Source organism: Salvelinus fontinalis, chromosome 18, assembly GCF_029448725.1.
Source record: "Salvelinus fontinalis isolate EN_2023a chromosome 18, ASM2944872v1, whole genome shotgun sequence".
Lineage (NCBI taxonomy): Eukaryota > Metazoa > Chordata > Actinopteri > Salmoniformes > Salmonidae > Salvelinus > Salvelinus fontinalis.
In genome coordinates this window covers 36,860,075-36,877,883 of record NC_074682.1, presented here as the reverse complement: position 1 = coordinate 36,877,883, position 17,809 = coordinate 36,860,075, and the positions used below count along the sequence as shown (strand labels likewise).

General features: G+C 42.8%; 1 protein-coding gene across 2 annotated transcripts in view; it reads left to right on the top strand.

The window, feature by feature from the left end:
• LOC129815440 (uncharacterized) overlaps window positions 1–17,809 on the top strand; it is an 84,395-nt gene that overhangs the window by 18,290 nt on the left and 48,296 nt on the right. For both annotated transcript variants that reach the window (XM_055869277.1, XM_055869276.1), the window contains exons 14-35: window positions 2,946–3,017; window positions 3,175–3,261; window positions 3,446–3,595; window positions 3,729–3,848; window positions 3,927–4,103; window positions 4,433–4,518; window positions 4,737–4,785; window positions 4,950–5,039; window positions 6,289–6,384; window positions 6,567–6,638; window positions 7,282–7,368; window positions 7,477–7,623; window positions 7,767–7,876; window positions 8,114–8,315; window positions 11,070–11,246; window positions 15,907–15,989; window positions 16,190–16,238; window positions 16,377–16,466; window positions 16,694–16,789; window positions 16,993–17,064; window positions 17,148–17,234; window positions 17,391–17,537. In XM_055869277.1, coding sequence (XP_055725252.1) covers window positions 2,946–3,017; window positions 3,175–3,261; window positions 3,446–3,595; window positions 3,729–3,848; window positions 3,927–4,103; window positions 4,433–4,518; window positions 4,737–4,785; window positions 4,950–5,039; window positions 6,289–6,384; window positions 6,567–6,638; window positions 7,282–7,368; window positions 7,477–7,623; window positions 7,767–7,876; window positions 8,114–8,315; window positions 11,070–11,246; window positions 15,907–15,989; window positions 16,190–16,238; window positions 16,377–16,466; window positions 16,694–16,789; window positions 16,993–17,064; window positions 17,148–17,234; window positions 17,391–17,537 — 2,346 coding nt within the window. The remainder of the gene's footprint in view (window positions 1–2,945; window positions 3,018–3,174; window positions 3,262–3,445; window positions 3,596–3,728; window positions 3,849–3,926; window positions 4,104–4,432; window positions 4,519–4,736; window positions 4,786–4,949; window positions 5,040–6,288; window positions 6,385–6,566; window positions 6,639–7,281; window positions 7,369–7,476; window positions 7,624–7,766; window positions 7,877–8,113; window positions 8,316–11,069; window positions 11,247–15,906; window positions 15,990–16,189; window positions 16,239–16,376; window positions 16,467–16,693; window positions 16,790–16,992; window positions 17,065–17,147; window positions 17,235–17,390; window positions 17,538–17,809) is intronic.

Below are 17,809 nucleotides of genomic sequence, written 5' to 3'. Positions count from 1 at the left end.
TGATTGAGGTGGTATACTCCTCAATGCCATTGGATGAATCCTGGAACATATTCTAGTCGGTGCTTGCAAAACAGTCCTGTAATGTAGCATCCGCGTCATCTGACCACTTCTGTATTGAGCGAGTCACTGTTACTTTCGGCTTTAGTTTTTACTTGTAAGCTGGAATCAGGAGGATAGAATTGTGGTCAGATTTGCCAAATGGAGGGCGGGGGAGAGCTGTGTGTGGAGTAAAGGTGATCTTAGATATCCTTCTCGTCTGACTCATTAAAGCAAAACGTTTCTTCCAGTTCGCAGTGAGTAATCGCTTTTCTGATGTCCAGAAGTTATTTTTGGACATAAGAGACGGTAGCAGCAACATTATGTACACAATAAGTAAAAAAATAAGTTATGCAGAAAAAATAACAAAATTGCACAATTGGTTGGGAGAATGTAAAACGTCAGCCATGTTCTTCGGCGCCATCTTTACTGTCTTAACTAATCAATTCTAATCATCAATCATTTGATTAGTTGAATTGGTTGTAGTGCTGAGCGATTAGTACTTTGAGGTCAGTTCGATTTCGGTTTGATTATGAAAAGATAATCACAGTATTATTAAATAATGACATAGCAATGATTTTAGACCTTTTTTAATGGAAATTTCAAGGCTGAAAAATAGTGAAAATTAAATTGCCAAAACATAGAAAATATTCCATTGTCTCTGGTAGGTCTACATTAGGTAGACATCAATAGAGAAAGAGTTTATTACTATGAAATAACACAATATTTCAGTTGTGTATATTACCAAGTTTTTATTTGATGACTTTATTATTTATCATTCCTTAAAGTCATCAACTCCTCTCTGCTCAGGCAGTAGCATTCAGCCAGCCAGACCATCTTACCTATGTTTTTACATTTTTTACTTCACCTTTATTTAACTTGGCAAGCCAGTTAAGAACAAATTCTTACTTTCAATGACGGCCTAGGAACAGTGGGTTAACTTCCGGGGTCATCCCCCTCTTCAAAGGGGGTGACACTCTAGACAGAAACTGTAACAGACCTATATCCATCCTGCCCTGCCTTTCTAAAGTCTTCGAAAGCCAAGTTAACAAACAGACCACTGACCATTTCAAATCCCACGTACCTTCTCCACTGTGCAATCCGGTTTCCGAGCTGGTCACGGGTGCACCTCAGCCACGCTCAAGGTACTAAACGATATCATAACCGCCATCGATAAAAGACAGTACAATGAAGCTGTCTTCATCGACCTGGCCAAGGCCTTCGACTCTGTCAATCACTGTATTCTTAATCGGCAGACTCAACAGCCTTGGTTTCTCAAATAACTGCCTCGCCTGGTTTACCAACTACTTCTCAGATAGAGTTCAGTGTGTCAAATCAGAGGGCCTGCTGTCAGGACCTCTGGCAGTCTCTATGGGGGTACCACAGGGTTCTCTCTTTTCTCTGTATATATCAACGATGTCGCTCTTGCTGCGGGTGATTCCTTGATCCACCTCTACGCAGACGACACCATTCTGTATACATCTGGCCCTTCTTCGGACACTGTGTTAACAAACCTCCAAACAAGCTTCAATGCCATTCAACTCTCCTTCCGTGGCCTCCAACTGCTCTTAAACGCTAGTAAAACTAAATGCATTCTTTTCAACCGATCGCTGCTTGCACCCGCCCGCCCGACTAGCATCACTACTCTGGACAGTTTGGACTTAGAATATGTGGACAACTACAAATACCTAGGTGTCTGGCTAGACTGTAAACTCTCCTTCCAGACTCATATTAAGCATCTCCAATCCAAAATCAAATCGAGAATCGGCTTTCTATTTCACAACAAAGCCTCCTTCACTCACTCTGCCAAACATACGCTCGTAAAACTGACTATCCTACCGATCCTCGACTTCGGCGATGTCATCTACAAAATAGCTTCCAATACTCTACTCAGCAAATTGGATGCAGTCTATCACAGTGCCATCCGTTTTGTTACCAAAGCGCCTTACACCACCCACCACTGCGACCTGTATGCTCTAGTCGGCTGGCCCTCGCTACATATTCGTTGCCAGACCCACTGGCTCCAGGTCAGCTATAAGTCTTTGCTAGGTAAAGCTCTGCCTTATCTCAGCTCACTGGTCATGATAACAACACCCACCCGTAGCATGCGCTCCAGCAGGTATATCTCACTGGTCATCCACAAAGCCAACACCTCCTTTGGCCACGTTTCCTTCCAGTTCTCTGCAGCCAGTGACTGGAGCGAATTGCAAAAATCACTGAAGTTGGAGACTTATATCTCCCTCACTAACTTTAAACATCAGCTATCTGAGCAGCTAACCAATCGCTGCAGCTGTACACAGCCCATCTGTAAATAGCCCACCCAATCTACCTACCTCATCCCCATATTGTTTTTATTTACTTTGCTGCTCATTTGCACACCAGTATCACTACTTACACACCATCATCTGCTCATCTATCACTCCAGTGTTAATTTGCTAAATTGTAATTACTTTGCTACTATGCCCTATTTATTGCCTTCCCTCCTCACGCCATTTGCACACACTGTATTTAGACTTTCTTTTTTCCCCTATTGTATTATTGACTGTACGCTTGTTTATTCCATGTGTAACTCTGTGTTGTTGTTTCTGTTGCACTGCTTTGCTTTATCTTGGCCAGGTCGCAGTTGTAAATGAGAACTTGTTCTCAACTAGCTTACCTGGTTAAATAAAGGCAAAATAATAAAAATATTAATACAATTTTGTGTTTATATAAGGGAATTCAAGTAATTGAACCGACGTCAGTCAAGTCATTTTTTTAACAACTGGGAAAAAATGAAATGTTGGTTAATCGCGCCACACTAATCGGTTGTGTTAATGCTGGGCCGGAACAAACCCCCCCGTTGTGTTGTTAATGTTGGTTGTTTGTGTTTGCCTTATATTTCAATGTGTGTTTCTATGTTTGTGTTTTAGATGAAGAAGGGCAATAAAGAACCTAGTCCCATGGTGCAGTTGTCTGTGCAGGACATCACTCAAGAGAGCAGGGTAAGACTACCAGAGCAGTGACTTACGAGACTTATTCCATTCAGCTCCTATAGTGGAGAAAAGGACCAAACAGTGCTACCACAGTAGTAGACTATCTTTGCTTTGAAGTCAAACTCCCTCCTATTTCACTCTCAATTTTGCTTCACGTTGCTCTTAGACCTGTTGGACGACCATCAACCCAACGTGGGAAGATGCCTTCACCTTCTTTATCCCAGATCCACACAAGCAGTCAATAGACATTCAGGTATCTTGATATTCTAACTCCATTGGATAACATGTTCTGCACCCATTTGTCATCATGTTCATTTAATGAATGCTGCATTTATGTCTGTTTTTTCCACATAGCATTCTGTTCAATGACCACTGTCTCTTTCCTCTGTTTGTATTCTTCACTCAACATTCTCACTATCCTCCCATGTTTGTCTCAGGTGAAGGACAATGACCGGATACAGACTCTAGGTAGTCTGTCCATCCCTCTGTCCCGCCTGCTGTCGGGCCCCAACCTGTCTCTGGACCAGTGGTTCCAGCTAGACAAATCTGGTCCTGCCAGCCGCATCTACATCAACACTGTACTCAGGGTAAGGACTGGTACTTCCTCTCAATCCCAACCTACAGGTTGATGCACGTCTAAAAACAAATTGCTCAGTTTGGCCTATGTAATGTATTATTCTATCTATCTATCTCTCTCTTTCTTTCTTTCTTTCTTTTCAGGTGTTATGGTTAGATGAGGAAAACATCCCCACTTCCTCTACAGAAGCAGCCTACCTAGCAGCAGGTCTCTCAAAGATACGCCCCCAACAGACCTCCCCTGACCCCAGCTTTGCCACAGAGGTAAATAATGCCATGTTATGAGATAGCAATGTTGAAGAATGTAAGTCTGTGATGAAGTAAAGTGTTTTGTTGTTTTAGGGGGTGCTGAGAATCCACCTTCTAGAGGGCCAAGATCTGGTCCCCAAGGACAACATGATGGGGGGCATGGTGAAGGGCAAGAGTGACCCCTATGTCAAGATCAACATTGGGGGTGAGACCTTTGAAAGCCGGGTCATCAATAGGAACCTCAACCCCACCTGGAACGAGATGTATGAGGTAGGATATTACATAATGGCCATGATTTTATTTGGTCGACCCAATAAATCAAATCTTGTGAAATATAATCTTAATTTCAAATCAGATATTTTTAACCAAACAAACAAAGCCATTGTTCAAAACGGACACTCATGCCACTGTAGGGTAATAATGAGTTCAAGGAGGTCTCTGCACTTCAGTAAACAGTAGAACCATAGAATGAGTGCTCAACAACCAGGACAGCAGGCTTAAACTGAGGACTTGCCTATTATCATTGTTTCCCTGTGTGTTTCCAGTTTTAGTATGTACAATACTGCCCTTACTGAAGCTGTTGTTGTGTTGTCTCCCAGGTGGTTCTGACCACACTGCCTGGCCAGGAGCTGCATGTAGAGCTGTTTGATAAGGACATGGACATGAAGGATGACTTCATGGGAAGGTATGCAGGCTGTGACCCAAATGGCATCCTAGTCTATATATAGTGCACTACTTTAGGGTGCCATTTGGGATGCAAACAGTCTCTGGGAATTAGATAGGTTTCTATGGCAGGGACATGTAACTACTCCCATAGATTTATTTTTGCTCCATATTACATATGTTTGTACAGTAGTTGGCTCTCTAAGTAGTTTGTTCTCTGATAGTGATGTACTGTTACAGGTTGAAGATCAGTCTGAAGGATATCATCACCTCTCAATACACTGACCAGGTGAGATCTACCTGCCTGCAATGGAGTTGACATGACAACGCACTCTAATTTAAACAAACCAATCACTGTACTGAATGTTGAACTTTACCATCCTATGTGAAAGCTTTTTAGTTACCCTGTTTCAATGGTAGGCTACACTGTGAGTTGTTGTCTCTCTTTTCCAGTGGTACATTCTGAATGATGTGAAGTCAGGTCGTGTTCACCTGGTACTGGAGTGGGTACCAACAGTATCACAACCAGACATACTGGATCAGGTCAGTCCTATTCTTCCAGTTTGAAATTCGTCCCCCAAATATTAGCAGTATTCAACAGTAGAGTAATATATCCTTATACACATACAGTGCATTCAGCAAGTATTCAGACCCTTTCCTTTTTCATTTTTTTTCTTTGTTACAGCCTTTTTGTAAAATGTATTTACAAAAAGCACACTACCCCATAATGACAAAGCGAAAACAGGTTTTTAGACATTTTTGCTAAATAATGTGTGTAGATTGATGAGGGGGGAAAAACGATTTAATCCATTTTAGAATAAGGCTGTAATGTAACAAAATGTGGAAAAAGTCAAGGGGTCTGAATACTTTCCAAATGCACTGTAATTTAGGAGTTATTAAGGAGATCATGTTGAGATCATAGAATCTGTTTTGCAAATGATACCTGAGTACAAAACATAACAATATACACTGAACAAAAATATAAACGCAACATGTAAAGTATTGGTCCCGTGTTTCATGAGCTGAAATAAAAAATCACAGAAATGTTCCATACGCACAAAAAGCTTATTTCTCTCAAATTTTGTGCACAAATTTGTTTATATCCCTGTTAGTGAGCATTTCTCCTTTGCCAAGATAATCCATCCACCTGACAGGTGTGGCATATCAACAAACTGATTAAAAAGCATGATCATTACACAGGTGCACCTTATGCTGGGGACAATAAAAGGCCACTTTATAATGCCACAGATGTCTTAAGTTTTGATGGAACATGCAGTTGGCACACTGACTTCAGGAATGTCCACCGGAGCTGTTGCAAGAGAATTGAATGTTCATTTTTTTACAATAAGCTGCCTCCAATGTTGTTTTAGAGAATTTGATAGTAGGTCCATCCGGCCTCAATCGCAGACCACGTGTAACCTCGCCAGCCCAGGACCTCCACATCCGGCTCTGGTGCTGAGGAGTATTTCTGTTGGTAATAAAGCCCTTTTGTGGGGGGAAACTAATTCTAATTGGCTGGGCCTGGCTCCCCGATGGGTGGGCCTATGTCCTCCCAGGCCCTCCAATCACTGCACCCCTGCCCAGTCATGTGCAATCCATAGATTAGGGCCTAATGAATTCATTTCAATTGAATAATTTCCTTATATGAACTGTAACTCAGAACAATTTTTGAAATTGTTGTATGTTGTGTTTATGTTTTTGTTCAGTATAATATGCAGTAGAAAACAGTAGAGTAATGCATCCTGAAACACAGTGCTATACAGTCCCAGTGACCTGTTTACATTTCCCTCAGGTGTTCCAGTTCCAGTCCAGGCAGTCCTACCACAACAAAGTCTTTCCATCCATGGCTCTACTGTTTGTGTTTGTGGAGAGGGCTGACGGCCTACCTGTGCGTCTAATCTACCTCTTTCTCAGTTTGGAAGGGATCTCATGATTTTGTGTGCAGGGCTTATGATAATGATGTTATGTTTGTTATGTTTAGAAGACTCATTCTATTTTGCATATGAATACGGTGTTTATTTTTGTGCACATCGAGTGTGTGTGTGTTTGTTCATTGTGGTGTGCTTCTAGCTGAAGAAGAGTGGGAAGGAGCCAAAAGTGGGAGCTGAACTTGTTGTCGGGGGGACCTCCCATAAAACGACGGTGAGAAAGATAACTCATGCAATATGTTCTGTTTAAAATTGACATATGACACTGTAAAACCATTCAATGTGTCCTTAAAGAGGGTCTGCCCCTAAAAAGCAAATCATGTTTTTGACTACAAAGTGTTAATAAAAACATTTTGTTCATAAAGTCAGTCTTGTCCAAAACTGAGATTTGTGAGATTAAAGGGAAAAAATGGTATGTCACGGAATTAAGGATACCGTAACAGTTTTCATTGTGTTAGGATTATTTATTTTAATCCTGCCCACATGCACACAGCTGGCAGAACCCAAGTAATCATCAATTACATAAAATACCATTTGCAGTTAAAATCCCATGTACCAAAAAAAGTGAAATGGGTTTCCATCGCATTTTCAACTCTACTGAGGGTTTTCTCACCCATTTTTTTGCCGTTATATAGCTAGTGTGCCCACTCTGATTTTGGCAAGTGCGCTGTAGCCAACAGCTCGTAGATACAATGCGGGTAGGCTAGTCTACATGATTAGATTATTTTTATTTGTCAAACGGCAGCCAAGCATCAATGATTATGTCACCAGAATAAGACTGATAGAGATATTTATTGGAAAGGAGCAGGTTTATGATAGTGAATTACAGCTCATGCCTCCTTTCTATGTCTCTTAAGGTGTGTGATCGCACCATCTCACCCCAGTGGGACGAAGCTTTTTACTTCCTGGTTCATGACCCCAGAGAGGAGATCCTCATAGTGAAGGTGAGTGTGTATGTTACTTTTTAGATAAGAGCTTAAAGATGTGTGCTTTTATAAAAGGGTGCTACATTACGCTGTCATCCATCCTTCTTCCATTTTCTCTTATACTAGTTGTCTCACAGTTGGACCTTGCCTATTGGTTCTCTGGTGGTACCAGTCAGAGAGCTGCTGTCAGAACCAGATCTGGTCCTGGATCAGTGGCTGAGACTGGATGGAGCCTCACCTGACAGTCAGATTCTACTGAGGGCTGAACTGAAGGTGAGACACACTCTTGCACTTACAGTACTTTAGAAACACTATCTTACTTTGTAGGAGGCACTATAGTTGTGCATTGATTCAATACATGATGTTTTGTAATAAGGTTGTATGGTGGAGTTATTAAATGTGTTGTTCTTCTGCAGGTGCTGTGTCCCAAGAAGTGTGAGATTGATGTGGAGAGGGCAGATCAACCCAGAGCTCGAGCTGCCTCTACTGCTGAACAGAGACTGGAGAGAGACACAGTGCAGCAGAGGTAGAACAAATGAGAGTGTACTAATACAGACACACACACACACACACACACACACACACACACACACACACACACACACACACACACACACACACACACACACACACACACACACACACACACACACACACACACACACACAAACACACACACACACACACACACACACACACACACACACACACACACACACACAAGAATAACCAATTTCTCTGTTCTTCCACCATGTCTGCTCAGGTCTAGTTCAGTGGACACTCCCAGTGCTCCATCCCCCAGCCCTTCCTCTATCCCAGCACCAGTACCAGAGCCAGAGAAGGCTAAGAGGGTAACAGTTACTGAGATGGTAGCTGAGAAGGTACCTGAGGAGGTCACTGAGGAACCCAGTCTTCCTGGAACACTCCCCACACACACCAACCCTAAGCCCAGCTTTGGCTCTGAGGTGAGAAGCAGTGTGCCAGTGTTTAATTTAATTTAATTTATTTCACCTTTAGTTAACCAGGTAGGCCATTTGAGAACAAGTTCTCATTTACAACTGCGACCTGGCCAAGATAAAGCAAAGCAGTGCGACACATACAACACAGAGTTACACATGGAATAAACAAACGTACAGTCAATAACAATAGAAACGTCAGTGTGTGCAAATGAAGTAAGATTAGTGAGGTAAGGCAATAAATAGGCCATAGTGGCAAAATAATTACAATTTAGCAATTTAACACTGGAGTGATAGATGTGCAGAAGATGAATGTGCAAGTAGAGATACTGGGGTGCAAAGGAGCAAAAAATATACACTGCTCAAAAAAATAAAGGGAACACTTAAACAACACAATGTAACTCCAAGTCAATCACACTTCTGTGAAATCAAACTGTCCACTTAGGAAGCAACACTGATTGACAATAAATTTCACATGCTGTTGTGCAAATGGAATAGACAAAAGGTGGAAATTATAGGCAACTAGCAAGACACCCCCAATAAAGGAGTGGTTCTGCAGGTGATGACCACAGACCACTTCTCAGTTCCTATGCTTCCTGGCTGATGTTTTGCTCACTTTTGAATGCTGGCGGTGCTTTCACTCTAGTGGTAGCATGAGACGGAGTCTACAACCCACACAAGTGGCTCAGGTAGTGCAGTTCATCCAGGATGGCACATCAATGCGAGCTGTGGCAAGAAGGTTTGCTGTGTCTGTCAGCGTAGTGTCCAGAGCATGGAGGCGCTACCAGGAGACAGGCCAGTACATCAGGAGACGTGGAGGAGGCCGTAGGAGGGCAACAACCCAGCAGCAGGACCGCTACCTCCGCCTTTTTGCAAGGAGGAGCAGGAGGAGCACTGCCAGAGCCCTGCAAAATGACCTCCAGCAGGCCACAAATGTGCATGTGTCTGCTCAAACGGTCATAAACAGACTCCATGAGGGTGGTATGAGGGCCCGATGTCCACAGGTGGGGGTTGTGCTTACAGCCCAACACCGTGCAAGACGTTTGGCATTTGCCAGAGAACACCAAGATTGACAAATTCGCCACTGGCGCCCTGTGCTCTTCACAGATGAAAGCAGGTTCACACTGAGCACATGTGACAGACGTGACAGAGTCTGGAGACGCCGTGGAGAACGTTCTGCTGCCTGCAACATCCTCCAGCATGACCGGTTTGGCGGTGGGTCAGTCATGGTGTGGGGTGGCATTTCTTTGGGGGCCGCACAGCCCTCCATGTGCTCGCCAGAGGTAGCCTGACTGCCATTAGGTACCGAGATGAGATCCTCAGACCCCTTGTGAGACCATATGCTGGTGCGGTTGGCCCTGGGTTCCTCCTAATGCAAGACAATGCTAGACCTCATGTGGCTGGAGTGTGTCAGCAGTTCCTGCAAGAGGAAGGCATTGATGCTATGGACTGGCCCGCCCGTTCCCCAGACCTGAATCCAATTGAGCACATCTGGGACATCATGTCTCGCTCCATCCACCAACGCCACGTTGCACCACAGACTGTCCAGGAGTTGGCAGATGCTTTAGTCCAGGTCTGGGAGGATATCCCTCAGGAGACCATCCGCCACCTCATCAGGAGCATGCCCAGGCGTTGTAGGGAGGTCATACAGGCACGTGGAGGCCACACACACTACTGAGCCTCATTTTGACTTGTTTTAAGGACATTACATCAAAGTTGGATCAGCCTGTAGTGTGGTTTTCCACTTTAATTTTGAGTGTGACTCCAAATCCAGACCTCCATGGGTTGATAAATTTGATTTCCATTGATAATTTTTGTATGATTTTGTTGTCAGCACATTCAACTATGTAAAGAAAAAAGTATTTAATAAGAATATTTCATTCATTCAGATCTAGGATGTGTTATTTTAGTGTTCCCTTTAGGAGAGATATGAGTCTCCAGCTTCAGTGGTTTTTGCAATTCGTTCCAGTCATTGGCAGCAGAGAACTGGAAGGAAAGGCGGCCAAAGGGGGAGTTGGCTTTGTGGATGACCAGTGAAATATACTTGCTGGAGTGTGTGCTACGGGTGGGTGCTGCTTTGGTGACCAGTGAGCTGAGATAAGGCGGGGCTTTACCTAGCAAAGACTTATAGATGACCTTGAGCCAGTGGGTTTGGCGACGAATATGAAGCGAGGGCCAGCCAACGAGAGCATACAGGTCGCAGTGGTGGGTAGTATATGGGGCTTTGGTGACAAAATGGATGGCACTGTGATAGACTGAATCCAATTTGCTGAGTAGAGTGTTGGAGGCTATTTTGTAAATGACATCGCTGAAGTCAAGGATCGGTAGGATAGTCAGTTTTACGAGGGTATGTTTGGCAGCATGAGTGAAGGATGCTTTGTTGTGGAATAGGAAGCCGGTTCTAGATTTAATTTTGGATTGGAGATGCTTAATGTGAGGCAGGAGCCAAAGAACAAGGCTGTGAGGGTTGGCCAGTCCTTTTCTGGCTGTGCCGGGTGGAGATTCTAAGAGTATATGGCCGTCAAGGCCAGATTGTTCTTCAAGATGTTCATAGATGACCAGCAGGTTCAAATAATCATCACAGTGGCTGTAGAGGGTTCTACAGGTCAGTACCTCAGGATTAAATGTCAGTTGGCTTTTCATAGCAGAGCAGTACCATTTACTGTGTGAATAAGATATTTAATACTATGTATTGTGTGAATCATGTTTTTCATGCTACAATGCTGTGTTTTGTACAGTCTTGTTACTAGTGTTTTTTTTTAGGGGGTGCTGAGAATCCACCTACTGGAGGCCCAGAATCTAATCGCCAAGGACAACCTGATGGGGGGCCTGAAGAAGGGCAAGAGTGACCCGTACGTCAAGATCAACATCGGATGGGTCAAGTTTAAGAGTCATGTGATCAAGGAGAACCTCAACCCCACCTGGAACGAGATGTTTGAGGTATGGAGGTTTTCAGTAGCAATATTTGGCATGTCATTAAGTGAACCATCCATCCTGTCTAACAGAATATGGAACAAAGCCAAAGTGACAATATTGCAATTTGTCATTAATAATGCTGATAGTACTGTATAGCAAAAGATAAAGAATACGATGAAGAGTAAGAAGAAGATATCAGTCTTCTAAAACACCAGAGCTGAAAAATAGAACACCGAAGGGGAGAAGTGTTAAGGGTAAATTAGAATGAATACAGTGTATTTTCACATAGCTGAGGTACAACAACTAGCCTGATTACAGTTGATGCGTTCACTTAACTCAGTAGTAGAGTCCACAAGTGACTGTTGACACAAAACCCAATCTTAAATTCAAATATGCACTATGCAGAAGTCGCTCTGCCATTTCCTGCGTGCACAAATTCTAGCAGTTTGCCTAATTTCAGTTTATGTGACAAAACAAGCAAGTATAGTGTAAAGAATCACTGTACCATCTAAACAGCTGTGAAATATATTTCACGTAACCAAAAATATTGTATTTTGGGCTTGTTAATATCTAACATTTAAAGTGTTTTTATTTTATAGAAACAGATCTTGCCTCTCTCACGTCAGCAGGAAGCAGATTGTGCAGTCATTCTTTCTATCTGTTCTTGATTATGGTGATACTATTCATCAATGTGCTGCTGCCACTACTCTTAAACCCCTGGATGCAGTTTGTCATAGCACTCTTCGTTTTATCACAGGAGACAGTTTTATTCTTCATTACTGCATTCTTTACCAAAAGGTTGGCTGGACCTCTTTAAAGTCACGTAGATCACATCATTACGCTCTTTTTGTTTACAAAGCCCTGCTCCATAAGCATCAGACTTACCTAACATTACTGTTAAGATTTCAAATGACAAGTTATCAAACTCGTTCACAGAGTTGGTTTTTAGTCCTTTGGTGTCTACAGAGTTAGATAAATCTGCCTCTAATTGCCTTGCACCCTGTTTGGAATAATCGCCAAAAGACATTTGGATTGGATACTTGGAAGGCCCTAGGTCAATTCAGACAGCTGACAGAGGATTTTTATAATGAAGAATGTGTTGGTTTTAATTGACTGGGTTTTGTATCTTAATGTGTACATTGTCTATATTAGTTTTTTTTCGATACTTGCCTGTTGTATGTGCTTGTTTTTGTATCGTGCAGGGCTCATTTGTAGAAGAGAGTTAAGTCTCAATATGACTTCCTTGTTTTAGGTCTTTGAAGCTGGTGTACCAAACCGAAAGTAAAAGACGCAAAAACGAAACTTAAGAACGGGAAGCATAGAAATAGTGACACACATTTCTATGTGATTTTGGTTGGGTCGCCCAAAAAGTTACATAATACAGCTGTAACATTTACCTTGATGTTTTTCCATAGTCAATTGTATTTGGTCCTCTCCTGCATTTTCTTTATCTGTTTCTTTTTGGCTTTGGATTTCTCCCACTCGAGCCATTGCCCCTCGACCTTCTGTCGGTTTGCTTCGGTCTTCAGGAGCTTGTTCCTCTTCTTTTCTTCCCGCTCTGCGCGGGTCTCACCAACGTAGTTTCCCAAACACCAGTTGTAGACCTCCTTGTCTCCTTTTTGTACCTATTGTAGTAGGTGTGTAACATTTTCTTCTGTTTTTCTCCTTAAAGTTGCACTATGCAGAAATCGCTCTGCCATTTCCTGGTTGCTAAAACTCTAATAGTTTAGACCACGTCTGCCTGTTATTCGTTTGTGACTGCATCCAGCTTTCTCAGCCGGTCCTCCTCCCACTCTCTCTTCATCTCGCAGTGTCTCTGCTCTTCCAGAATCCGGGTCTGCTTGGCTATCTGTGTCTTCATCATCTTCTATCTCTCCTCCCTTTGTCTCTCTTCAAATCTCTCCCACTCTTCCTCCTGTTCTTTCTTAATCTCGTCCCACCTTGCTCTCTCCAAGGTGTTCTGTCTTAGCTCCGTCATCCTTCTATCCTTCAACTTTTCTTTCTTGGTAATTTTGGGATGTTTCTTTCCCTCCCTATCCTTCTCTAGCTTTCTCTGTCTCGCCTCTCTCTGTCTATCCAACCCTTGCCGCCTCCTTTTTTCTCTCTCTCTGTTTCTCAGTATCTCTCTCTCTCTCTTTGTCCTCATCTTTTAAATTGCAAATATGTCAACTATGATACAAAATCTGTATTCAACCCAAACATGCATTAATACCTACGCTATCTGTTAATATATCTCAACAATAAAAACAACACAATTTACTTGAAATTCTAATCTGAATAGCTTTCTGTTAAATGGAATCCTTGAAATCATCGGCATTGTGATGTCATCCCTTATGTCAATGACATCATCACTCTGGAGTGTCCTCAGCCATCCTCAGCCACAAAAGACCCATACATTTCCTGACCTTATTTGCCTTCGAGTTGAAAATAAATGAAGGGCGCGCAATTCAAAATAAATAATCATAATATTAAACATTTATGAAGATACAAGTATCTTATATCGGTTAAAAGCTTAAATTGTTGTTAATCTAACTGCATTGTCCGATTTACAATAGGCTTTACAGCGAAAGCATACCATGTGATTGTTTGAGGACGGCACCACACATCAACATATTTTTCAACCAGGACAGGCGTCATAAATTCACAAATAGCGATTTATTAAATCACTTACTGTTTGCAATCCAAAGGGTCCCAGCTACAACATGAATGATCGTTTGTTAGATAAAATCCTTCTTTATATCCCTCAAAGTCAGTTTAGTTGGTGTCATCGATTTCGGTAATCCACTCGTTCTACCTGCAGACAAATTAATCCCAAAAGCTACCGCTAAACTTTGTTAAAACAAGTAGAGGTCTGTGATTTTTATCATAGGTACACTTCAACTGTGAGAGACAGAATCTAAAACAAAAATCCAGAAAATCACATTGTATGATTTTTAAGTAATTAATTTGCATTTTATTGCATGACATAAGTATTTGATCACCTACCAACCAGTAAGAATTCCGGCTCTCACAGACCTGTTAGTTTTTCTTTAAGAAGCCCTCATGTTCTACACTCATTACCTGTATTAACTGCGCCTGTTTGAACTTGTTACCTGTATAAAAGACAGCTGTCCACACACTCAATCAAACAGACTCCAACCTCTCCACAATGGCCAAGACCAGAGAGCTGTGTAAGGACATCAGGGATAAAATTGTAGACCTGCACAAGGCTGGGATGGGCTACAGGACAATAGGCAAGCAGGTTGGTGAGAAGGCAACAACTGTTGGTGCAATTATTAGAAAATGGAAGAAGTTCAAGATGACGGTCAATCACCCTCGGTCTGGGGCTCCGTGCAAGATCTCACCTCGTGGGGCATCAATGATCATGAGGAAGGTGAGGGATCAGCCCAGAACTACACGGCAGGACCTGGTTAATGACCTGAAGAGAGCTGGGACCACAGTCTCAAAGAAAACCATTAGTAACACACTATGCCGTCATGGATTAAAATCCTGCTGCGCACGCAAGGTCCCCCTGCTCAAGCCAGCGCATGTCCAGGCCCGTCTGAAGTTTGCCAATGACCATCTGGATGATTCAGAGGAGGAATGGGAGAAGGTCATGTGGTCTGTTGAGACAAAAATAGAGCTTTTTGGTCTAAACTCCACTCGCCGTGTTTGGAGGAAGAAGAAGGATGAGTACAACCCCAAGAACACCATCCCAACCGTGAAGCATGGAGGTGGAAACATCATTCTTTGGGGATGATTTTCTGCAAAGGGGACAGGACGACTGCACCGTATTGAGGGGAGGATGGATGGGGCCATGTATCGCGAGATCTTGGCCAACAACCTCCTTCCCTCAGTAAGAGCATTGAAGATGGGTCGTGGCTGGGTCTTCCAGCATGACAACGACCCGAAACACACAGCCAGGGCATCTAAGGAGTGGCTCCGTAAGAAGCATTTCAAGGTCCTGGAGTGGCCTAGCCAGTCTCCAGACCTGAACCCAATAGAAAATCTATGGAGGGAGCTGAAAGTTCGTATTGCCCAGCGACAGCCCCGAAACCTGAAGGATCTGGAGAAGGTCTGTATGGAGGAGTGGGCCAAAATCCCTGCTGCAGTGTGTGCAAACCTGGTCAAGAACTACAGGAAACGTATGATCTCTGTAATTGCAAACAAAGGTTTCTGTACCAAATATTAAGTTCTGCTTTTCTGATGTATCAAATACTTAAAAATCATACAATGTGATTTTCTGGATTTTTAGATTCCGTCTCTCACAGTTGAAGTGTACCTATGATAAAAAATTACAGACCTCTACATGCTTTGTAAGTTGGAAAACCTGCAAAATCGGCAGTGTATCAAATACTTGTTCTCCCCACTGTATACACAACATTGCATTCTGACGTGAGTCATCCTTGTTATGTCTGCCATTTCTCACCTGATTCAACGTTAGCTCTGCATCCGCTGTAGTCTCTCTTTTATCTAACTGGGGGCTTTGTCTGTGGAAAGTCTGGAAACTGTTCTTTATGGAATTATGTTTCATGCAATCTATTGCTTTCTGATGAATAGGAGTAGAAATGTGAACTTTCTACACAATATTCATATGAAGTATTTATGACATGTTGTCTGTCAACGACTGTCATGACTCCTGCTCTATAGGTTTACTTATAGTTTCCTCTCTAAGTGTTACAGTCAATGTGATGTGTTTCCCCAGACGGTGATGACCCCACAGTCAGATCCGGAGGTCCAGGTAGAGCTGTATGATGAAGACATGGACAAGGATGACTTTCTGGGCAGGTGAGAGGAGCTGCTCTGCGTTCCAAATGGAACCCTATGCCGTATATAAAGTGCACTACTTTTGACACTAATTAGTGCACTATGTAGAGAATAGGATGCCATTTGGTCTACATCCAGGTTGGGTCCTGTATTTTTGTTAGCCATGTTGTTCCCTGTCAAAGTGTTTGATTTCTGACTGTATTTTTCCCTCCTGTGTACAGGTGTAACATCAGTATGAGAGACATCATACACTCCCAGTATACAGACCAGGTAATGCTTACATCTCTCTCTGCTCGTGTACTAAATGATGTCTGTACTCGCTTACATCGGTAGTCGGTACACTCATCTGTATAATGTGTATTAGTTTTAGTACACTGTCTGATGTGTGGTTTCTTGTCTCTTTTCCAGTGGTACATTCTGAATGATGTGAAGTCAGGTCGTCTTCACCTGGTACTGGAGTGGGTACCAACAGAATCACAACCAGACAGACTGGATCGGGTCAGTGCTACTTCCCTCCGTTCTGTCTCGTCAATTTATATATTTTTCACACCTCCGTGCCCCTCTCTCTAGTTTTCCAGTGTTACTTTTGCCCTGTCCTCACCTCTCCCCATCTCAGTACCCCTTCTCACCATCTCTCTCTCATTCTATTACTCGTTTTTATCCTTTTAACCACCTGTTTTGATGTTATTTCAAAGTGATTGAACTCTTTTCTCCCCATGCTCCAGGTGCTGCAGCTGCAGTCTCTCCAGTCCTACCAGAACAAGGCTGTTCCCTCTGCTGCTCTGCTCTTCGTCTACATGGACAGAGCCCACTCACTGCCTGTGAGTCACCTCTGACCTTTCACCACTTCACCTCTGTCACTGAGCTATTTTGAACTTTTGAACTCTGGCTTCAGGTTGATGTCTAGTTTTGGCAGCTGTTATATGTGTTATGCATCAATGTTTATATGTTTAATTTTTTTTATTTGCTCACAGTCAGTGTTTGATTTTGACTGTTGTATTGTTTGATCCCTGTTTGTTTGTAGTTGAAGAAGAGTGGGAAGGAGCCAAATGCTGGAGCTGAGCTTGTTCTGGGGGAGACAACCTACAGAACCAAGGTGAGAAACCGTACATGTAGATCTCAAATGCATGACTTGTAACAGGATCTGTGGTGAAAGTCAATTTCTCTGTCTCTCTGAAGGTGTGTGATCGTACCAACTCCCCCCGATGGGAAGAGGCTTTCTACTTCCTGGTTCGTGACCCCAGAGAGGAGATTCTCATAGTGAAGGTGAGAGTTCAGTCTGCTTCAGGATGGAGGCTCTAAACATGGATAATGTTTAATTAAAACATAATGTCACTCACTGTAAACATCTTGCACAATCACTGTTAAATGCAATTCATCCACACAAACCTACCCTTTCACTATTTATTTATCTTTCTCTAGCTCTCCAGTGCTTGGGATCAGGCGATGGGTTCTCTGGTGGTACCAGTCAGAGAGCTGCTGTCAGAACCAGATCTGGTCCTGGATCAGTGGCTGAGACTGGATGGAGCCTCACCTGACAGTCAGATTCTACTGAGGGCTGAACTGAAGGTGAGACACACTCTTGCACTTACAGTACTTTAGAAACACTATCTTACTCTGTAGGAGGCGCTATAGAACCCCGCGCTATAGAACCCTGTTCCGCTAGCGGAACCCCTCACCAACAGCCAATGAAATTGCAGGGCGCCAAATACAAATCAACAGAAATCTCATAAATCAAATTTCTCAAACATACAAGTATTAGGCACCATTTTAAAGATACAATTCTTGTTAATCCAGCCACAGTGTCTGATTTCAAAAATGCTTTACAGCGAAAGCTCCAC